This window comes from Pan troglodytes, chromosome 14, assembly GCF_028858775.2.
Source record: "Pan troglodytes isolate AG18354 chromosome 14, NHGRI_mPanTro3-v2.0_pri, whole genome shotgun sequence".
NCBI classification, from domain to species: domain Eukaryota; kingdom Metazoa; phylum Chordata; class Mammalia; order Primates; family Hominidae; genus Pan; species Pan troglodytes.
In genome coordinates, this window is record NC_072412.2 from 83394929 (window position 1) to 83419679 (window position 24751).

A 24751-nucleotide genomic window follows, 5' to 3' on the forward strand; every position below is an offset into this window, starting at 1 on the left:
ATAACTAGCCTGGACTAACCTATACTTGTGAGTAGGGAGAAGTACCGTGTACTGGGCAGTTTAGGCTATGTTGCAAGGAAGTGGAAGGGATTATTACCTACATAGGTAGGTGATAATCTTGCCATAGTAGGACTGAGCTGGGGCCCAAGAATATGATTTTTAACTATATATACTCTTGATGGAGTCACAGCTGTGCAACACACTCTAAGGAAAAAAAAATAATATATTGGACTTACAATTAAATCCATTGAGATCTATATTTTAGAGTCCTTATCTGTAACTGGAGTGAACAAACTGTCTCAAGGGCAAATCAGAGCTGTTGCATGTTTTGTATGGTGGGTAAGATACAGTTTTATGTTTTTAAATGATGAAAAAAATACAAAGAATGTGAAAACTATGGGAAATTCAACTTTCAATGTCTATAAATCAATTTTAAAGGAACACAGCCACGTTTATTCGCTTACATATTGTCTAGGATGCCTTTGGACTGGAATGGCAGGGCTGAGTAGTTGTGACAGAGATCATGTGGCTTACAAAGCCTGAAATATTTACTTGCCGGTCCTTTACAGAAAACATTTGGCAATCCCTGATCTATAAGAATAATTTACTGAAGAATAGTACATTCCCCAACCATCTTGTATAACTGATAAATTACTCTAATAGGTGAACGTTTTGTCTAGAACAGTGAAAGTATGAATAATGAAGTATGTTATTTCAAGAATATGTGCTTATTAGAATTGTGGTAGCTTTGTTGGAAAGAAGATTACTTTAGATTTGTAATTAATGTAAGCTTATAGTAGTAAGGTGTCATGTATTAGAGCCAGCAGTTTTGGGGAGGTAATTCACCCTCCCCCCTTTTTTAGTTAACTGCTGTTTATTCCTCAAGATAAACCTTTCTGTATAGCCCTATCACTGAAAATATTCTAAAATCTACCTTAACATGGCATATTAATGAGAGAAGCTTTTTTATAACTTGCAGTGCCTCCGGGTAGTCATTTTGAATACTACCCATTACTGTGTAATTGTGTAGGTGCTGAAAGTGAAGTCTTCGTAAAACATATCTTTTAAAGCTCTTTGGCTTTAATGAAAAAGAAGCATATACCAAGGTTAGTATAGATTTGAGACAGGAGAAATATGTGATTATGTAAGGGTTCAAAGAATCAAGTGACTGGCTTTTACGAGTGTTTAGACTTATTTTTAAAAAATACACATAAGATTTGCCTTGTTTGTCACATCATGTTTACCTTCATTAGCCCAAGTTTACAAAAGATTGTGTTGCCAAAGAGAAAGATGAAAATGTTCATTTCTTGACATGTCAATAGAGATAGTAAGATCATGATAGTGCCTTTTTAGGGCTAGTTTAGTTAAAAAAAAAAAAAAAAAAAGCCCTTGATCTCTGATGCTGAAACACACAGTTAGGGGGAAAATTGTTAGACCTTTTTTTGGAAGTTCTCACCAGGCTACAGGAAGTGTCATATTCTATTTGGGGATATTTGCCTGTTAAAAACTATTTCTGATACTTTGAAGTCATCAAATATGAGTTCTGTTTCTATGGAAATTGTTAAATACATGTTGCTTTCCCCAGAGAGAGGTACTCTCTGTATACCTATATCATACCTATAATGTAGATTTCTTTTTTTAAGGTTATACATTGGCTCTTCAAAGACGTTCACCTCATCAGAGAAATCCCTGACTCCTTTGCAGTGGTGTAGACATGTCCTAGATAACCCAACTCCTGAGATGGAAGCAGCGAGACGTTCCCTGTGCTTTAGACTGGAGCAAGGTAATTGTGAGTGTGTGCATTTACATTCTCCAACTCTTGTCACTCTCAGTGCTGCTTTTGTTGCTGGTTTTGGAATAAACATTTCAATTGAAAATTCTTACCCTGAGGTGCAGCTGTTGCATGCAATTTGCTTCACATGTATTACACATCAAGCTTTCTCAATGTAGGATGTGTTTAGTTTTGTGCTTGATTTTAGCCATATTTTTAGTTTGCTTTAGTTCATATTGCAATGTAGGAACACACAAATTTATTTCTTTTTTTTTTCTGTTTGCAAATATACCAGTCAAAAAAATTGTCAGTTATCAGAGCTCTGGGGTCAGTAACAAGGTTGTGTGGCTGGCTTCTAAGGCAGAAAACAGGGTTTCATGGGGATCTGAGTACTGACCTTACTGAGTGTCTTTAACATTTAGTTGGATGTATAACTGGAAGTGCTAACCTTTAAAAACTAAGAAATCTTCATATTGTCTGTAACATTAATTAACTTATGGAGCCTAACAGAAGTTTAAATTTAAAAAAAGGGCAGTTGGAAAAACAGCAAAAATGAATGAGTGGTACTCAGTTCCTTGCTATTTGATGCAGGGAACTACTTGAAGCTGTAATTATGTAGGCTTTTGGCTTGTCTCTTAACCTCTGGGCATCTGTTTCATCCTCTGGGAACACTGTTTCTATTCCATGGACCACCTGCATCCAAATCATACATGAGCTTCAAAGTACAGATTCCGGAGCCTCCAGATTAAAGAATCATACTGTTTGAGGGTAGGGTCAGGGGAGTCTGCATTGAGAAGTTCACCAGTGTGATTCCCATGTACACTGATATTTGAGAACGCTGCCCATGAAGCTCTTTGAGGATAATGAATAACATGTTTGGACATAAGACAAAGCATTATAGATAATGCTTCAAGAGCTCTTAATTCTATGACATTCATTACCTTTACATTCTTGACATCCTTCATCTTATTCAGTGTAACTGAACTCATCTTTAGAGGTGAGAAATACGAAGTTTAGAGAAGTTCCCAGGGTTACAAGGCAGAATGATACTCAGGGACAGAGTCAGAGCCAGGGTCTCTCTGAAACCAGAGTCTCCATACTTAATTAGTATTCTGTACTGCCGTATTGGCATGGTCATAAGTAAATATCAACAGAAATCTGTTTTAAATACTCGGAAGGTGGGATGAAAGAATGTATTTTATTAACATTTTAACTGAAATGAAACAGGTGACTTAATAATGGAAAGTTGAAGAGCAGTGTAGGGACAAAGGCATGTTAGGGTTAAAACTTTGGTGATAGATGCTCATCTAACAGAGCAGCCATCTCAGAGTCGGAGGCTGTAGTATTCATTCTGTTCCCATTTACCTAAGTGACTCTAAGAAAACTGATACGGTTTGGCTCTGTGTTCCCAGCCAAATCTCACCTCCATTTGTAATCCTCACATGTAGAGGGAGGCACCTGGTGGGAGGTGACTGGATCATGGGGGCGGTTTCCCCCATGCTGTTCTCATGATAGGGAGTTCTCATGAGAGCTGATGGTGTTAAATGTGGCACTTCCTCGCTCTTTCACTTTCTCTCTCTCCTGCCACCATGTAAGGATGTGCCTTGCTTCCCCTTTACCTTCCACTATGATTGCAAGTTTTCTGAGGCCTCCCCAGCCATGGGGAACTGTGAATCAATTAAGCCTCCTTTCTTTATAAATTACCCAGTCTCAGGTAGTATCTTTGTAGCAGTGTGAGAACAGACTAATACACAAACCATTAAATCCCTTTGGATTAACTCTTTGAAGGGTTATATAGACCATTCCTAAGCCTTCTTACTTAATCCTTGACTCAGTGACTTATATCTACATTTTAACATACAAATTTGGCTCAATAATTTGAAGTAAAATTCAAATTGAATTCAGAATTAGTCCTTTATCTCAGGGGTCAACAAACTTTTTTTTGAAAGGAGATAGATAGTCAATATTTTAGATTTTGTGGGCTACATAATCTCTGTCATGACTGTTCAACTTAGCCATGCCCAGAAAACAATGATCAATGCAGAAATTAATGAATGAGGATGTATTCCAATATAACTTTATTTACAAGCACTGACATTTGAATTTTGTGTGGTTTTTCACATGTCACAAAATGTATATATTTTTCCCAATTATTAAAAAAATATGAAAACATTTCTTAGCTGGTGAATTATTACAAAAGCAGGAGTGGGCTGGATTTGGGGTACTCTCGGCCACAGTTTACCCACTCCGGCATTAAGTCATTTGCATACTAGATAGATTTACATACATATAAGCATTATGTCATTTGCACACTAGATACATTTACATATAAGGTTAGGTTTTTTTTTTCTTTTCTAAAAAGTAATCCTAATTGGTGGTTGCTATTGAGATATTAGACTAAGTGCTTCATTATCCGATTTTCCTTTCATTGATGTGGAGTTCAGGCAGAATCGTGAGGTCATGAGGATATGAACTGGCATACTGCAGTTTTGTTCATGATGTAATTTATTTAAACTTCCTGTAAAAGTTTAGAGAACGAGTTTTTCAAAACCAAAATTAGTCTTTTACTTAATTTGTATATAAACTCAAAACTTCTTTTGCTGTGACACTAAATGTTTTTATTCCAGAGATCCATAATCCATAATCCTGTTGAGATAAGAAGTAACCAATTAGGTTGTTTACTGGAGAAAATTCTTTTTTAAAAAATTCAACTTATATTTTATAAAATATAGTTTAAAAAATAGTCTTACAACTGTTATAAGACAAATATCAAATTGCTGCCCCAATCTCTCATGCCCTTTTTATTTCCCAGATGGACTTAAGAAAAGCTATTTGTTTTGGTTTTACTGTTTACCTCTCTTTTTAAATTCCATGTTTATATGGCCATTGCTTTGAATTTTTTCATTTTAAACATTATCCATTGGCTTTTGACTTTGGATGGTGAAGATTTAATTCTTTTACACCTCACTTCTATATTTTTTCTCTGCATGTCCTTTCTATGTAACCTTTTACTACCTTTAGGGGACATCAGTATATATTATGATAGAAAGTTATATTCAAGCCATGCAATATTTTATCATTTCTTTTTCCATCTAACTTTTTTGTTTTTGAGACAGATTCTTGCTCTGTGCCCAGGCTGGAGTGCAGTGGTGTAATCTCAGCACACTGCAACATCTGCCTCCTAGGTTCAAGGGATTCTCTGGCCTCAGCCTCCTGAGTAGCTGGGATTACAGGTACACGCAACCACGCCTGGCTAATTTTTGTATTTTTTAATAGAGATGTGGTTTCACCATGTTGGCCAGGCTGGTCTTGAATGCCTGATCTCAGGTAATCCACCTACCTTGGCCTCCCAAAGTGCTGAGATTACAGGCATGAGCCACTGTGCCCAGCCCATCTAACATTTTTTTCAGAATTAATTGGAAAAAGACGCCTAGTTTTGTTGTTGTTGTTGCTGTTATAATTTATAAGACAGGGTCCTTGTCATTAATTTATCCCCAAACTCTCTTGATGAACCATCCGCAGTATGAGACACATAAATCCAAGAATTTTGTTTTGTTACTGTTCCTTCAGGCAGCGCCCTATTCTCTTACTCTACTTGGAACTAGTCATCTTTAGCCTCTGAAGAGCCATCATAGTGGGACTTTCTTTTGCTTATCCTGGGAATTTCTCTGGCCCCTCTTCAGTGCTATATTACCTGCTTCTGAGATACAAGTACTTTCCTTTCTATTCCATTAAAAGAAAGGAATATTTCTGCATTTGCTTTTTTGGGAGAGTAGAGGGAAAAAGGATATGTGGCAGGTAAATTTTGAGAACCTCCTGTGTTTCAAAACATCTTTATTCCTACTTTCACTCTTATGCAGGATTGTTATTTGGGTTAGGTATAGAATTCTAGGTTAAAAACCATTTCCCACAGAGTTTAGAAGGCATTATTCCATTATATTTTAGCTTCGGGGTTGCTGTTGAAGTTCAGCACCGTTCTTATTTCTGATTCTTATTTGTGACCTTTCTACCTAAAATAACATGAATATTTTAGAATATTGTCTTTTATTCTTGGTATTCTGAAATTTCATTTATTTTGTGTGTGCTATAAACTTTAGTTCTGCAAAATTTCTTGCATTATTTCTTTGTATTCGTAGCCCTCTGCCCTTGTTTTCTCTATTCTTTCTAGATACTTCTGTGGGTCAGAATCGCCTGGATTGATGTTCAAATTTTATATTTTTCTCTCTGGCTTTCTATTCTTGATTTTGTTGCTGTTGTTCTACTTTCTTGGAGATTAAAAAAAAAACACACATCTTCTAAACTCTACTGCTGCATATTGAGTGACTTCTATGTACCAGGTACCATTGTAGGTGATGGAGATGCATCAGTGAACAGCACAGATATTAAGTCTCTGCCCTCATTGAGCTCACCTTCTGGTATTCAGATTTTCACTTAGTCCTCCAGATCTGTAAGGTATTTTTATTTGTGTTTGTAAAATCTAGTGGCTTTCTATTTCAGTTTATTCAGGTAATGAAGCCTGTCTTTGATAAAAGTAGGAGAGGAGCAGTTGCCTGAGCAGGCGGGGTGGGGAGCTGGAGGGTTTAGGTGCTTTCCTATAGATTTTCAGTCACCTGGTTTTTTTCACTTCACCACAAAACTCCCTACCCTCTGTGGTACTTCGCACCTACGATTCCAGAACCTTGCTAGGTCCTTATTAGTTTCTTTTTGCTGTAAGGTCATAGAACAGAGGATGTCAAAACCCAAGTCTCTTTCCGCTTTTCATTTCTAAGATGTTGTGACCATCCCGAGTGTGATAATTGTCTCCTGTCCCGTTCAGTCTTCCTATGGCTTTATAAGAGTTTGAGTTTAACTCTTACTGTAGTGTGGTTTTATAAGAGAATAGGGAGGAATTCATAGTTAATCCCCCATATTGAAGAATACTTACTGGCTTCCAATTAAGGGGGTCCTTTGTCAATGATGGTTAATTGACAGATATCAAAAATTATGGTTTTGACCCACACTTTATTCACAACATAAAGATTTAATTGGAATAATGCGAGCTTTCCATATTTTTGGTTTCAATAATTCTCTAATAAAGCATTTTTCTTTTTTTTATTATACTTTAAGTTTTAGGGTACATGTGCACGATGGGCAGGTTTGTTACATATGTATACATGTGCCATGTTGGTGTGCTGCACCCAGTAACTCGTCATTTTATTTTTCTTTTTGCTTAGACTTAATTTCTCCCTTGGGCAGTCCGCATTTTTGAGTAACAGATATTACTGAGTGTTTTCTTTGAGACTAGAGTTGTTTCTTTTCATTTGAATATAAATTGCCCAAGGGAATGGACTTTGTTTTGTTGAGCACCAGTTCTCTAATTCCTAGAAGGGTACCTGACACAAAATAGATGCTGTCGCTAAAGTAAATGAATGTTTTTTTGAGCCCAATGTAACTATTACTACTGTTTCAGTTTTGGTGTTGAATAATTTAAGATGGGTCGGGGTCCTTGCAACATTTTCCTTATTAGCCACCTCTTATATTCAGGGCATAGACTAGCATCAGTTGAAGTATCAGCTTGCAGTATTGCTTTCCCATTCACAAGTATGTTTACTCTAAAACAGTCAGTTTCTACTTATCTTACACACTTTGTTGCAAAGTGATTAATTGAAGTCCTTAGGAGTTATACATCTCCCTCTGTATACACAGAAATTAAAGACACTTCACTAAGAAATTCACAGCCATGAGTAGGAGTGATGAGAGGTGAACAAAGGGTAAAGCTACCCTCTCCTTTTCACCCTCTTCCTCTCTGCATTATGCTTTTGTCTCTCATACTCTTAACTCTTTCATTGACAGATAGTTAAAAGTTCCTTAATGTGAGCCTGGAGCTTCAGATGAGATGCTGCTTATGTAATATTTGAGCAAATATTTTCGAAACTTGGTTCCTCTTTTTTGACCTTGATGTTTTGAAAAGAAAATTCTTCAAAAAGTAAAGATTAATTCCTTTGTAGGAAATGTGGAGAGGGGCATAGTTGTGAGGAGCCAGAATGTTTCTGGTGGGCAGAGCTGGTCTTAAACCCGCTTCTACCTTATTTCCTCTTTACCCTAGGCCGTTAGCCCAGGCTGTTTTCTTGGCTGCAAGTTAGCCACGGTGGTAAGTTAGCCGTCCCTCCTTGTTTATGGAGTAAGCATCCCCAGGAAGCCATATGAGTAAGGGTTTGTCAAGGTTGGTTTCTGTAGTCCATCTGGTCCATTTCTCCCAAGATTGTCTCTAACTGCACAATTGCTAATGAGCTTATTTGTACTGTAACTTCTTGCAGGGCCCAGGCCTATTTCTCTTCTTGCTGCCTACATTTGTGATTTCATAGATTCCTCAAAAAGCTTTCATGATGTATCTGACAACTTTTGACCCTGGACCTAGATAACAAAACTTGCTAAGTTATGAGAGAATGTATGGGACACAGTTGAGCTTTGTCTTGAGATTGTGAGAACAAGCTTATTAGAATTCTGCCCTTCTGCAGAAAGTTTTTTTTTCTGAAGAAAATGAAGGAAAGGGATTTTTATAAGATTTAATTTTGTAGGGAGACAGCACCTGCATTATCACTGTTTTTAAAATATTGCTAAAAAATACGTTGTCTTCACAACCACAATTTTGCAAATGGTTAAATATTTTTTAAAAGATATAATAAGATAGTTATTTTTAGTGCATATAGTATATTCCTACAGATGACTAATATGTATCTAATACCCCTAATTCTTATAGGGAATATTAATTGACTTGGATCTAAGAAACTTTTTTTTTTTTTTTTTTTTTTTTTAAAGACAGGGTCTTACTCTATTGCCTAGGCTGGAGTGCAGTGACGCAACCATGGCTCACTGCAGCCTTGACCTCCCTGGGCTCAGGTGACCCTCCCACCTTAGCTTCCCAAGTAGCTGGGACTGCAGATGTGTGCCACCATACCTGGCAAATTTTTTGCAGGGGCAGGATTTTGCCATGTTGCCCAGGCTGATATTGAACTCCTGGGCTCAAGCAATCTGCCCACCTTGGCCTCCCTGTGCTGGGATTATAGGCATGAGCCACTGTGCTTGGCCCTAAGAAACTTTTTATTATAAATTGCAAAACTTATTATCCTCTTTTCCAAGCTGATCTTTTAATATTCAGATTTTACAATTTATAAAGTCTTATGTATCATGTAGTCAGCACAGTCAAGTTACTTAAGTTTTCTCAGCCTCTTTTACATTTGTATTTATTTTGTAGTGTTGTTATAAGGAAATAGATATTTGTAAATTAGATGAGATAATGGCTCAAATATTAGGTGTCTCCCCCTTATATTTGAATAGTGTAAATGGCTTTTTTGGATAATTTACAGAAAGTAATGTTAAAAGTGAAATAACATTGCTGGAAATTAAAATCTCCTGGCATCTCTAAATCTGCAGTCTGTTGGTATAAAGTTAACTAATAAAGCCTAGAATAGAATAATCTCTCTCTTTTTTCCCCCAGAACACTGGCCACTTATTTGAGTATGCAGTCTTCAACAAAGCTCAGTATCTTGGTTGGTTTTCCTCTTTTGAAGATGGTCCTAACGATGTTTGCTTTCTATTTCGAGGCACCCTGTTTTATGAACTTCTTTTTATTTAGTTGTTAATATATGTGACTTTTTCCAAATAGATTAAGCATCTGAAGATGGAGGTCTATACCTAAAATTGTTTTTTGAATTGCCAGTGCTTAATAAATTTTTCAGCATGTTTTAAGTACTGAATTTTTTTTTTTTTTGTGATTGACTAATTTGAGTATGTTTAAATTTTTTAAGTTGGGCAAAAAAAAAACAAAACAATTTTCATTGAACATTTGGTGTTGTAAATGGCATCCCACTAGCCAAGCCAAAAAAAAAAAAAAAAACAAAAACCCTCAAAAAACCAAAACAGAGTGGTGTTCATTAAAGTGTTAGTTCTGAGCGTGGGGGTTTCAGTCTGTTTTGTTCATTGCTGTGACCCTTTCTGTGCCTGGAATAACTCCCATCGCACTGTAGGTGTTGTATGCTAGTTGTTGAAGGAGTGAATATGGTGGAAGTTTTCACCTTAATAGTTATGCCTCATCCCTGCTCCACTGTGATTGAGATGGTTGTCCTTATTTCTAGGGCCTTGCCTAGTAAGTGGGGACATTTAGCAGATTTCACAGGGCTATTTTAGAAAGATTTCTGGAAATATTGGATGTGAAATTACTTCAGAAATGTGGAGTACTACATATACAGAAACATTCCTAATGTACAGATTTTCATTTAGAAATTGAACATAAAATACAGGGAATCCTCTTTGCCTGGCTACTTATACTTCATAGAAAACTAAGTGTGTTTTTGGCAGAGGGTGGGTATCTGTTTTCTCTACCTACAAATATAGATATTTGTTAGGGATCTTACACTGAAAAATTTTGTAAGTGTAGTTTATTCAACATAGAAAATCCACAACAATCTCTTTAGTTGGTTGTTTTTATTTTATTTTTTATTAGATCTATGTGTATTCCATTTCTAACTCGCCCATCTTTCTAACCCCCTCTACCCCTTTAGAATAAAAATAACAAAACTGCATAGAACTTTCATGGGTAGGATTAACTCACTTGATATCCTAAATTGAAATAAGGCTAATCTAGGGTCTTTGGTAAATTCATGCATGAGGCTGGGATGTTAAATAACCAAATAATGATCAAAGGCTTATCTAAGTAATTTGAAACACCCAAAATGTGGCTCAGTTAATTTGGGGCCAGTTAATAAAAGCTTATCTTGGCTTAAGGTACTTGAATGTCTATAACTATTGAATCAGGACAGGTCACATTTGAGCAGAGTAGGTGTACTTTTCACAAATAGTGGAGGCCTACACAATTGTATCCTTGGCTCATGTTTCGCTATGACCATCTGTCATTTCCTCTGGGATTAGATACTAAGGAAATGTGAATAGAAATTACCCCATTCATTGAGTTTTTCTTTTATCTTCATATGGTGCCAGTTCCCAATCTTATTTTAGTTGTTATAAAGGAGTGTTAATGTCCAAATTTAGCCGATGAAGAAGAAAGTTGTAGACTAATCCACAGTTCTGCGAGTGACCCTTTCTTTTGTTAAAATCCACACAGATTGAACTGAGACATTAAGCTTATCAAATGTCTGTCTTCTGGAACCTGTCCAGTCTCTCCTTGCTTGGCCCAAGATGTTATCTCCACTAGCTCATATTTCTAGTCTCGAGATGCTCTGTCAAACTTGGAACACAAAATTAAAACTTAGTCTGTGAGGTTCATTTTGGGTAAGCTTTGTAAAGAATTTCTTTTCTCACTGGAAAAACAATCTGGAATCATATTGGAATTTTTGTGCAGAGACAGGGTCTCCTGATACATGCTATCATTCCTGTGTGCTGAAAATGGAAAATGCATTGTCATAGCTGTGGGATTTCATCACATCTTTATGTTGCTTTGCTCTTATGTTCAGAATAGCCCCAGTGCATTTACTTCAGTATTGGCAATGATTTAGTACAGTAACAGATAATAAGGGATTGTGCTTCTATGAAATTTGCAGTTTCAGTCCATTATACCCTACAACCTGATATGTGTTTGCCAAATTTCCTTAAGTAATCCTTTTTTCTTTTGCTAATTTGTACTTGTGTTTCCATGTGTTTTTTTTTTCCTTTGGTTTCACTTTGCATTTCTACCATGATTCGAAAAGTGTTTTTCAAAATAAACAATAATGGTTGTTCTGGTGAATTTATTATTGACATGCTATTTTGTTACCTATCTCCACCAAGGAAAAAATAAAACAATAGAGATTCTCCCAAAGTAGTTGTCTACTGCTTTCATACTACTGTGACGGTTGATTAAATTTGACTCTATGGTAGTGAAATTCTTTTTTTTTTTTTTTTTGGTAGGTGTTGGTACCTGTTTCTTGGGACCTCTACAGAATAGTCAGGTTTAAAGCAAGACTTTCTAGACTCTCTTTTCTGAAACACTGGGGCTTGATCAGATGATTACAATACATGAAATGTGTTGAGTACTTATTAGGTACAGTCAGTGCTAAATACAGAGTGCAGTGGCAAGCAAGATGAGCTCAGCGCCTGGCCTTGGGAACATGCATTCTGGTGCAAAAAACAGATGACAAGATAGCAGTTCTTTGTTCTTCCTGTCCCATAAAAGAAGCATAATGATGCGAATGGCAGCCTGACCCAGGGGTATGATCAGAAAATGATTTCCCAAAGACGTGAGGCATCAGCTGGGACCGGAGAGTCAGTGGGAGTTAAGCCAATAACTCTGTGTGTGTGTGTGTGTGTGTCCGTGTGTCCATCTGTTCGTCCATCCAACGGGAGGAGGAGGTGAGGAAGAGTGTCCCAGGCCTTTTCTGTCACTGGGATAAGCCATAACTCAAAGAAGAGTCTTTCAGTCTCAGAGACATTGGAGAGGAAGGATAGCAATAGCATGTGGAAAGGCCCTGCAGTGGGACATAATGTGAGGAAACGGCAGGCTGTTGTGGTTGGGGTGTAATGGAGGGAAATGACTCTAAATGAAACTAGAAACTAGACATGTGTGCAACGTCTTCAGGGCAGTTAAAGATTCTGGATTTTATCTTAAAATGGTTGAAAAACCTTTGAATAATTTTTAGTAAAGGAGTGATGTAACTGAACAGCTAAGCTACAGGATATTACCTGAATTGTCTTAGAAGGCAGAGCCTTTTTTGGAAATCTGGTGAACTGTGGAGAGTGAAATAGTGGTTTTAGAAATTCTTTGGAACATGGGTAAGGTTAGCTTTAGCAATTTTTAAGGGAGAGTCTTAGATAAACTTGGGAATGTTTTCTTCTTTTTCATTAATATCCCAAATTTCTTGTGTGACTAATGTGAGAAATGGTAGATGAAAATGTGGCCAAGTTCTCGTGACACTTAATTTACTTTGGAAACATAAGGGTTTGATTTGTTGATGTTCTCAATTATTTATAATATTTGGGAGCTTTAAACTTCTATATAGTAATAAGTTTCATATATTTGAGTTTTGGAGCTCTTGTCAATTTGTGAGTTTAATTTTTTTCTACTGTCATAGTTGTAAGGTTGTATTTCAAGAAACAGTGTATTTAAATTTACTAGTCTTTTGAAATGCAGATTTGCTGTCATCGGGTGTGTCCTGTACTTGTGTATATGTATTTGCATATGCATGCTCAGTCTGGTCTTCCATTTTTATAGTATTTTCAGATAAATGAAGTTGGATCAGTAAAAGGATACCTGCTGGGAAAACAAGCAATGAAATCATAAGTTTTTTGGTCATTTTAAATTTCTTAGACGTATTGAAGGAAGAATGGACAGGGCTAAGAACCAAGCTGCTTCTCTGAAAGTTGGCCAAAGGAATCTACCAAAATGGAATGGAAAATATGAGAGAAGTGAGGGGACAGAAGAAGACAGACCCAGAACTTCTCATGTTTTAACAGGAGTTCTAGAAGCAGGAACGTACTGAACAAAGGAAATAATCAGTAAATAATAGAAGAAAATTTCTTTGACAGATCCTCAGGATGAATTAAGATAGATGAAAAAAAGCCGTGCACCTAGATCTCCTGGTTATTGAATTTCAGATTTTCCAGAATTAAAGATAAACTATTCCTTCATTTGAACATTGGGAGTTTATCTATAGTATAACAAATTTCAGACATTTTATAAGTAATATTGGATGCTAGATAAAAAATTAATATTGTCTTTAAAGTTTTAAGGAAGAAAGTTATTTTCAAACTATAATCCTGTACTGAAGCAAATAAGTGTAGGAGCAAAAGAAACTTTTGCTTATGCAAAGTCTGGATTTTATCTTAAAATGGTTGAAAGTTTTACCCTTTGTGCACCCTATTTTAACAGTGGGAAATGTACAAGGAAAAAAGATCACATGAGATCTAGAAAACAGTAGCCTCGGAGATGACCTAGGAGAAGCTGAGAAAGATGAAGATGAAATAAGACAGTGATTGACTCTCAGGCTTGTGATGTTCTTCACCTGGTGGTTGTGTTCTAGAGCAGAAAAATTACTTTCTTTACCTTGGTCCTGTCATATCTAGTGATCACCTTATAGCTATCCCAATCACAGCTATAAAACAGAATGAAAATCCAGTAAACCTTGACAGTGTAAAAATAGAACTGTCAAATCTGGAGATGGATACGGAGAAGGTGCATATATACTAAATAACCTTTCATGGTGGGAAATCAGATACCAACAAGGCAATGATTGGATTTTCTATTGTCTATTTAAAGTTATATACTAATTCTGTAATTGTATTGAAATTATGAAAAACAAAGTGGAAAGTGGGCCTGGGTGGGGAAGGAAAAGAGACTCCTGTTTTAGGCCTTTAATGTATATTTTAGTGTTGTTTTGTGTGCAGGTATTTTAATAAAATCATGAATGGGTTAGTTTTAGGGCCAAAGATAGTTTTCCCTTGGTCAGAACTCTGAATTTGTATATTTACTTTCTATCGTCTCTTAAGATTAGTGGGTCAGAGGCCTTTTCTGTTACTGGGATAAGCCATAACTCAAAGAAGAGTCTTTTAGTATCAGAGACACTGGGGAGGAAGGATTATACAAATTCTCTTCTCATCACTCTTCCATTCAATAACTGACAGTGCTTTCTAAAAGCTTGGTTTTGCCACCACACTTTACCCAGTCATAGGCGTGAAGACTCTTAGTAAAAATCTAGTCTGTCCTTTCAGAGGGAGGGCCCTCTGTTTTCAGCATGAGATTATTTAGCCTATTTCTTCATGTAATTAGATTCTGTAACATATTGCTTACCTTACCTCATGATTTCAGTGTAGAACCTGTAAGTTATTCTAGCTGGTTGTCAGCTTGCATTGTGGCTGTAGTCTAAATTGGAAGCAGCCGTCTGTAATCTGTTTGACAACATCTCATCGTTGCCAAATTATTAGATCAGTCTTCTTCTTTGTTCTTTTAAGATTAAATTATTAAGTTTGATTTTAACTATAGCAGACACACAGACCTAAAGGGAAAATGGCTTCTATAAAAGGGAATTTTTAAACATGCCTTTGAAGTGTAATTACTACTACATTTTTTTTTTAAATCTCCACTATTAATTGCAGATGGGAAGTCAGAAGATGACTTGTGAAGTTGTAGCGGTCACTCTGGTCCTGGATAATACTGGATTTGATCTGGTGTGCTTAAAGCTGTTGTCTTATCTTCAGTTTTGACCAATGATTAAGTGGAAACAAGTTGATAGTCAAGATAACTTCCCCTTTCTGACCTTTATGTTTCAGCTCTACTTTGAGACTGTTGTCCTGGTTAAAGAAGTCCCGCAGAAGGATCCAATAATAGTCATGAGGGAAGAGCATTAGATGTGTGATCGTGCAGTGGGTTAAGATCTGAGAAGTAGATAAGGTCTAATCCTTTAATTATGATTAGATGCCTTATCCATTAAGATTATGTTTCCTATTAAAACCTAAGAAACACTTGACCTTTTAAACTTAATGTCAAGAATAATTATAAAACTCTGATTTCCGTGGAATAAATGTTATTCAGTAGTACTCCTTATGCAACATGGTGGAATTTGTAACTCTCATTCAACAAATATTTATGAAACATTTACCTGCCAATTGTCAGGAGTATCAACTGCTTTGTTACTTTTGAACTAAATATATTTTAAAGCTTAATCCTAATATCAAAAGTGATTTTCTTCATTAACTCTGCATATTAATTACATATGAACTAATGAACTCTTGCATTGGGTATTTCTTAAAGATGGTATATAAATCATGTTTTAAAAATATTACATTTTTAGTAAAATTGGAAATTTAAAGATTGAGTATCTGTAGTATCCTGGGATCATAGGTACTCATACATATATATGATGGTTAATGATTTTTAAGTTATTACATTCATTGTCATAGTTTGAATGAATGGGAACTGCAGGAAAAGATACAAACTAACTTTCTGATAAGTTTTTCATAGCTAAATTTGAAGACTGTGAGACTTGGGTATAATGACTAACTTACTTTGATTGAATCGTCCCTAAGACTACCAATTAGGTGCATTTAGTAGTTCTTCAACCCTTCTTATGTAAATACACTGACAAATACATTACAGTTGAATTCTCTGTATTTCATGCATGTCTGGGAAGGAGTACTGTGAACATCTGCTTCAAAGTAGTAGGACTTCCTAGACCCCATATGCTTGTTTATCAGGTCGTCAAGCACTGTGGAGAAACTAATGCTACTCAAGTTTACCCAATAAAAAATATTGGATCAGATAAGCTGCAAGCCATATGTTACTGCTCCAGAAGGGTTGCTCAGGTTGGAGCCAAGTCAGCAGCACTTACCTACTGTGAACTTACAGCCTTTCCAGAAAGCTTGTATCTCAGTCTGTGCAGACAGAGTTTATGAGAGTGAACCAGTAAATTGCTGTCTTCACCTTGGTTTTTGAATTCTTTTGTTAAAGTTTAGTGTAAACATTTGAGCGCATCTGTGTGCCAAGGATTTCTATAGGCTCTAAATACGTAAAGATATAATATCACCTAAGAAGTTTATACCTGAGAGGATGGTTTATGGAAATGGAGATTTTCCTGCCCTGGTGGTTTATGGGTTTGGGTCAGAATGCTGTGTTCTGGGTAAAACTTCCTGCCAATTTAAGGGAGAATAAAAAATACTTAAAGGAGCTGATGTTTCCTTTACCTTCACTGATCTTAGGCCATTCGGTAACTGGTATTTATAAAGGACTAGAAGTTGGATTCCTCTGTTTGGCTTGGAACTGAGGCTTGCATGCCTGTTGTATAAAGAAAGAAAAAAGCAGGATTTGCTTCACTTACTTTTTCCTTATTTTCCAGAACTCTGGTAATAAACATCATTAAGAGTCAAGATAAATAAGTAAGAACTGTTGACCTATCCTGACCAAGCTTTTGAAGGTCAGACAGTTCAGTTTTACTTCTGAGTTGGTAACAACTGAGCAAAGACTAAGTCGCCATAGTTGTCTAGGTAGATACAGCGTAAGAAGCCGGCCCATTGTTTTGAGAAGACTAGGTTACACTTCTTTAGAATCAGGAAAAGTGAAAAGTAGAAAACTCCTACAGAATCTTTTCTCCTACCTAGCTTCTAGAACATTTTCTTTCAGAATGTAGAATGTTGGCTGGGCGGTGGCTCACACTTGTAATCCCAGCACTTTTGGAGGCTGAGGCGGATGGATCACCTGAGGTCAGGAGTTTGAGACCAGCCTGACCAATATGGTGAAACCCCCTCTCTACTAAAAATACATAAAACAGCCAGGCGTAGTGGCACATGTCTGTAGTCCCAGCTACTCAGGAGGCTGAGACAGGAGAATTGCTTGAACCTGGGAGGTGGAGGTTTCAGTGAGCTGAGATCGTGCCACTGCACTCCAGCCTGGGTGTCAGAGTGAGACTCAGTCTCAAAATAAAATAAAAATAAATAAATAAATAAATAAAAAAGAATGTAGAATGTTTTTGCTACAACTTGCTATAACATTTCATTAAAAAAAGTATTACCATTTGTGAATGCTTGCTGCAGGCTTTCATCCTGTACCCATGAAAAGCCTGTTTATTTCTTCCTACAAACATAACTTTTTTTCATATGAGAACACTGCAACATTTAAGATGTTATGATTTGCTCCAAATTTCAAAGCTAGTATGTGGCAGGATGAAGACTGGAACTCGGGCATCTGAATTTTTACTGAAGTGTCCTTTCAGTCTTTTCTTGGTCTTTATTACAGTATGTTATGGAAAACTGTAGTGAAGAAGTATCCTGTCAGCCATCACTGCTGTGTCTCAACACCTGATGCTATGGTTCCAGCCCTGCACGTTTTTCTGAGTGACTATTATAAAACTGGTAATATATGTTAGCCCGGGGTTGACACACTATGGCCATATCTGTTTTTCTGCCTGTTCTGTATGGCCTAAGAGCATTTAAAATGTAAAATGTTAAATGCCTTTTATGTTTTTTAATGGTTGAAAAAAACAAGAATATTTCATAACCCATGAATATTAAATTCAATTCTCAGTGTATATAAATTAAGTGTATCTATGCTTCTATAAAACATTTTCATTTCAGTTTTTTCAATAGCTGCTTTCATACCATAATGTCAGCATTGAGCTGGTGTGACAGAAACCCTATGGCCAGCAAAATATCAGCTGGCCCTTTACAGAAAATATTTGACCACTGTTAGTCTGTGGCTGTGCTCTCATTTTGGATACAGCCTTCCAGACCCCATCTAACTCTTCTTCTCAGGACCTTCCCTGTGGTTTCTAAAATCTCCAGTGGAAGATTATCTTCAGTCACTGGGGTGGTTTTTTTTTTCCTCTTAATTATGGTAAATTCCTCTTAATTATGGTAAATTTGTTTATTTTGACAACAATATGACTCTCACACAGCCACTCTCAACCTGAACCTGTAAGACATAAATACCCTTTACAGAATGATAAGGCAGGCACACGCTAACATTTTCAATCTCAGCTCTTGTGTTGAGATTAGAATTGTTCCAGAGATATGCTTTTCAGACTGACCCAGGCAGTCACTTTCATGGTTAACCATTTTCCTTGTTTCCAGTAGTGGCCATCCTAGCCTTTTACTACATGAGGTTCTTTATTCCAGCCTCTGGAATAAATATTCTCAGCATATTTATTGCCTGTAACTTACAGATTAAAAAGCCTTAAACTCACCTTCCTCTCCCTCATTCTCTGTATTCTGTCTTTACCTCCCTGTTTCAGAGGAAGTGAGAACCCTCCCTTTCCAAGGCTGTTCCCCCTAGCTAATCTCTGTCCCATTCCTCTCATCTCCAGGAACTTTTTCCCATGCTTTTCTTTTTCCTTAGACTCTTCTCTTGTCTGTTATTTCTAATCTCCAAGTCTCCTTGATCCTAAAAGCCATCCTCCCTTGAGCCTTATACTCCTCAAGCTACAGCCCCCCTCTTTTTTTAAACAACAACAACAACAACAACAAAACAACAACAAAAACATTTATAGCCAAATCTCTCTTCAAAGACTTTTTCCTCACCTTATATCTGCCTGACCTGCTAACACTGATTTTTCCTTATGTCTTCTGCTGAATCTGCTCTCATCAGTGGCCTGGTTGTTCTAGCCAGTAGCCTCTTTTTAGTCCTTATCCTACATGCCCTCCCTGAGTAGTTGCCACTATTAACTATTAGCTCCCATGTTGAAACTCTTCTGCATTAGTCTTTTTTTTTTTTTTTGGTTGGGACTGGACGCATCTTTGAGCCTCTGGAATTCTCCTCCCCAAATGATCTTTCTCAGTTTCCTTTACTAATTCTCCATCTGTCTACTCTAAATTGTTCCTTCCAGTCCCTTCTCTTTTCCTTGTGTATTTTCTCCTTGGGTGATTTCAATCACGCTTCATCTAACACCTATTTGTTGATGTACCCTGAATCTGTTTGTCTCTCTAGCCCTCTTCCCTGAACTCCAACTCCATACTGGACACAAGCACATAGGCATTTCCAGTAACCATCTTGAGTTCAACTAATTTTTTTTTAAATCTAAACATGAGTATCTCATGCTCTCCATGTGCGATGGCATCAGTGTCTTAAGAACTAAAGCATTAGCTTCAGTCTCTTTTTTTCCCACTCCCTATATTCATTGGGTTGCCAGATAGCTGCACTTCAGCTCAAATGTGGCTCATTGAACCTATTCTCACCAAATTTTCTGCTTGTGCTTTTGTTCAGGATCTTATCATGTCTCACCAGGTCTATTTACAAGCCTCTTAACTGGTCTCCCAGACATCAGTCTCCATGCCCATTTAGTTCATCATTTCTATGGCTACTTATGTCATCTTCATAAAATGTAATCTGATTATGTCTTTCACCTTCTCACAGTCAAAACACTAACTGTTCATTAAAGTGTAAACTGTTCATTAATGTGTATAGATATGAGACAGTGCAAAACCCAAACCTACCAACCTCTCCAGCCCTAACTCTTCTCTTATACCCTATGCTTTAGTCCAAATGTTTGCCATTCCCTGATTGTACACTGCTCTTTCATGTGTTCTTGGTTTCATAGGCATTACTTCTATTTAGAATGGTATCATATCCTGTGAGATAAGCTCCTCAACCTTCAAGGGCCACATTAAACATAATGTCTCCTGAAGTGTTTAGATTCCCCCAGAAAGTTAATCATTGCTTTTACTTTGCTCTGAGTGTACTCCTTATGGTGCTTTTACTGCACTTACAATATGACATCATATTCCACCTTACTTGCCTGTCTTCTTTAGTAGCTGGTCTTTAGAAACTGGAGTGGGAAGGAGAGGAGAACAGTCACCATATCTTATTCATGTCAGCACCTGGGGCATCTGATATGCTATAGCCACAGTAGTTAGTGCCTATTCAAATGAATAGAGAAATGAATTTTTAAAAGTGGGTGGGAGTATAGGGGCCAGGCAGACTTCTTGGAATGACTGTGGAGCAGGGAAATGCCACATGCTGTGTGTATCTGTGGAAGATATTTAGGTAACTGCTTGGAGACTGACCTTTGAAGTTTTTTAGTATCTGTTGCCAAATGTTGATTAAAGGAATGACTCTAGATGTTGTAAACGTTGGGCATCTGAATCATTCTGGAGCACTACACACACACACACATATATACATACATATATACACATATATACATATACATATATATACACATATATACATATACATATATATATATATTTTTCTCAGGTACACGGCATTACTTATGAAGATTTAAATAAAAAGTTGGCCAGTTCCACAAGGCAGAACCTGGGTTAGGGAATGAGGGAGAATATAAATTTGGCTAGATGGGAAGACAGCCATGAGCATGGATACAAAACCATGACTTATTTAGAAAATAGGCTGTGAATTTTAGTGAAACAGACCTAAAGTTTGCTGCTAATGAGTTTTTATTGGGTTTGCTAGGTATTAAGCCTAGCTATTAAGCCCAGCATGCATTAAGTATTTTTCCTAATGCTGTCCCTCCTCCTACCATGGATGGAGCTAGAAGCCATTATCCTCAGCAAACTAACGCAGAACAGAAAACCAAACACTGCATGTTCTCACTTATAAGTGGGAGCTGAACAGTGAGAAGACATGGACACAGGGAGGGCTTGTTTTCTAGAATAACTTCTGCCTGATGAGAAATGTGGCTCTCCTGTTAGAACTCACTAGGAAGAGTGAGGGTCCTGACCTCCAGGGCTTCCTCACCTAACTGAAACCAAGCCAGATGCCATGCTATTGACAGTAGAATGTATCGAAATGCTACCAAACGGCCCAAACAGAATTGCAGCCATTTTGTAACTCTTTCTTGGATTGCAGGAAATGGCAGCATTTCCAGAATTCGGTGGCAGCTTTGTTGCCTTCTTGCATGGTTTTCCACCGGTTAGTGTGCTTAGCATAATCCTTCCTTTTAACTGTGCGATGCAGTGCTGTAGGAACTAACTCATCTTAGTGTCACCTGTTTAACCACTTTTCCATGTTTGTTACCCCAGTCACACAGATCCTAGGCCTTAGTAATATAACATCATTTAGTTGGAAACCGGAAGATTGATATAAAATTCAGCAACTTAGTAGTTACTAGAAAGTATTAATGAAGTGCTTCTCCAGGTATATTTTTCACCAAGATTTTAGCTGGTTTGAAACATCTAATTAGACTATTATTTGTCTTCAGAGTTAACAGAATTATACTTAAGTTTAAAAAATTGGGCAAAGTAATTTATATGTCAGGATAGGAGTGGTAGAATGGTTTGAGATAAGGAAATATTAGTCAACTTGCCAAAATTTTGACCACATTTAGCATTTATTGAGTGCATACTGTGTTCCAAGTCTTGTATTAGGTACTGAAATGACTGTAGTGAGAACAATGAAAAGGATTGTTGCCAGAATATGTTATAGTGTTGCTTTATTTTTGAACTCTTTAGTTTAATGCACTACCGACCTTTTGAGTCTTCTAAGATATTAAATCAGTTTTTTCTTTTATGTGAATTAAGTAATTGCTTTCTTAAATTTGATTTTGATTATGTGTAGAGACATGTCTATTTAACAACAATTTGAATACTTTACTCTGAGTCTAAGCAAAGATGATCAAGCAATGGTAGGAATGTCATTGTTTCTGGGAACTTTTTGTTGGTCACAGAATAATTTTCAGTGTGACAAATTAAAGAAACTTAGGTTGTTCCTTAAACCCATTCTGTCGTCTGCCTTTTTATGATTTTCTTGATTTTATCACAGGAGCATTTATCAAATCTAGTTTTTTTGGTCATACTTTGCTTAATGGTATACAAAAATAACTACACAGATGTGTTATAACTTATCTTTTCAGTCAGGCAACTTTGAAAATGTACAAAAAATAAGAGACCATTAGTCACCCTCAACTTATTTTTTTTTTGAAAAAAAAATGAGGTATCAGTCTACAATGTAGTACTTTATCACATTCATTCAGTAGAAGATGATTGTCAGACAAGGGAGGTGAAGTAGAAAGTTTAACCAATAAGGGTGCATCCTTAGGGTAGCTTCAGAGACACTGTAGAGGTGGGCATGAGATAAATGACAGTCTGTAAGGGTGGTAGTGAAATGAGCTGAAGTACCTTTAAGGTCTTGCATTTGATGAAAAGCCCCTGTGGTACTTTAATTGATGAGAGTAACACAGTTAAAATACATGACATTCAGAACAGGTTTGCTCAGGGCAGTGTTGGTGGCTGGAAGTTTGTTGAAGAGCGGGTTGCAGTAATCTGGTGAGAGGTGGTGAGTGGTTAAGGAAGTTGCGGTAGAACTACAGAGATTATGCAGAAAGAAGTGTCCTGGGAGGCAGTTTAGCTTAAGGCATTTGGGAAAGAAAACTGTGCCAAGTATCGTACATTGATTCAGTGTGTAGTCCTGTTTGGGGCCAGTTCGATGCTATTCTAGGGATTGGAATAAAATGAAAAAATGCATAGTCTATGCCATTTCCAAGTTTGCGAACCGCCCCCCCGCCCCCCTCTTTTTTTATAAATAGAACTCTGGAGTAGGAGTATAGGGAAATTTAACTGTTGTTCAAAAATGGATCACCCATTTTTTCTCTTTTGGCAAAATTGCCTCACTCCTTTCTTTAGAGCTATTTCGGTCATCACTGAGCCTCTTGAATCATTTCACATCATTTTATATACCAAAAATCCACTGAGATAATTGGTTGAAAAAGATAAAATTGCTCTTTTTTACAAGTTCTTTTTGTTGGTTTTATTCTTTATAAAAGTGCTTCCTGTTACAATTCTTTAGCTATGTACTGAAGAACAACTAGGATGTGATAGCTTCCACTCCTGTCCTCCTCCTCCACTGTAACCTTGGGCACTAGTGGAGCATTATTGTTTTGTTAGCTTGCCTTTACAATAATTTTCCTCCCCTTTCTGAAAAGCTTCAATGCTAAACAACAATGTAGAGCATTCTTTCTTGCAATAGACGCTAATTGTGTTCCTAGTTGGGATCTTGCTGTCATAGCCACAATAACTGTGTCAATTGTGCGGGGAGGCTGGGTCACAGTGGTTATTGTGCAGAGTGATGAATGCTGCTTACTTGTGATGTGCTGCCGCCCGCATCTGTGGGTGAGAACACGCAGTTACTGTAATTTGCCTGGCAAGTGATCAGACTGGTATAAAATAACATCATCTGTTAGGCAAGATAGCAGTCACAAAGAACTATTGGCCTTTTAAAATATAGAATTTTTAATGAGAAACTTTGAATAATAGAGATTGAACATGTGAGAACAGCTACCTAGTGTGTGTTGCATTATTAACCCCTAGTTTGTAGTGTATTCTGGAGTCAAGTTGACCTACATAGAAGAGAAGGAACTGGAAGTGCATGTCTGTGTTCTGGCTCCGATTGGGAAAAGCTGCTTAACCACTGTAAGTTACGGGTTGGATAAGTGACATATACGACTGGTGTCAATTGGCAACCAGGCTTCACAGTTTCATGAAATGTGTGGATTCTGAAAGTGTTGTCATTGTGAATGTGGTTTCCTTGCCTAGTTCTTCCACATACTTAAGGAAAAGATATTTTTAATGTAATTGTTAGAATGTGTTGGTACGTAATGATTCTGAAGTAAAAGGAATTTTTTTTTTTTTTTTTTTTTTTTTTTTTTTTTTTTAAGTAAACTTGGTGTTTTGCAAGGATCTGAAGAATCCCAGTTTGGAGCTGATTATTTTCTTGACTGTCCACATCCCACAGTTTTTTTTTTTTTTTTCTCTCCATCCCACTGCCCATTTTAAAGCACTTTTCAGCTGTCTGATTGCTCATTAGCATTGCTCATTAAAAGTGGTCTGGGGGCATGCATTTCAAAGCAGTCCTTTTAATACTTGGTTTTTCAAGTTTTGTCAAATTCCTGGTGAATACAAACCAAGTTATTTCTTGAAGTTTAGCCTTGTTTATATTTTTTATATTATTCCTTCTGCTTAGTACATGTCTAAATGATAACTTTTCAGAAAAGTGAATTTTGCTTAGCACATTGATTTGTATCTCATGAGAGGAGAGTAAACCATGTTTGGTGTGACTTAAGCTTTTATGATTTGGGATTTGTGTGTGTGTGTGTGTGTGTGACCCCAAGAACATGGAAATACAAGGGGTGGTAATTTTGGAGGGGAGAAGTACATTAATTAGACAAGTGAGGTAATGTAAGAATGAGATCATCTGCCCATGGCTGGTGTAATTCCTTTTTGTTCATTATATTAATTTAAAAAATAATATTAAAGTAATAACATGTATATTCCTACCTTGAAAAGCTAGTTATATAAATAATATGTATGTTTAATGCAGATAATTTGGAAGATTTTTTTTAAAGAAAAAATCCGAGTGATCACCAATAGTCTCTGTACCGGATAGTCATTGTTAAGTTCTGGTATAGATACCCCTCTGTTACTTTGTACACTGTTTTTCCTTTAAACCTTGTTTTGGTCTCAAGGCCATTTGGAAACACAATAGTCATTCTAAGTCCTCCCATAATCCAATACTGAATTTACATAAAATATTTTTTATCAACATTTTCTGATATTAACTGAGTAGAAAAAATA

The 24751-nt window shown here is 36.8% G+C and overlaps 1 protein-coding gene across 6 annotated transcripts in view; it reads left to right on the forward strand.

The window, feature by feature from the left end:
- SLAIN1 (SLAIN motif family member 1) overlaps window positions 1–24751 on the forward strand; it is a 66667-nt gene that overhangs the window by 20108 nt on the left and 21808 nt on the right. For 4 of the 6 annotated variants that reach the window (XM_024348303.3, XM_024348306.3, XM_024348304.3 and 1 more), the window contains exon 2: window positions 1644–1783. In XM_024348303.3, the coding sequence (XP_024204071.3) occupies window positions 1644–1783 (140 nt within the window). Of the gene's footprint in view, window positions 1–1643; window positions 1784–23224; window positions 23591–24751 lie in introns of those variants that run through there. The other 2 variants (XM_063792242.1, XM_024348308.3) reach the window with 2 other exon arrangements.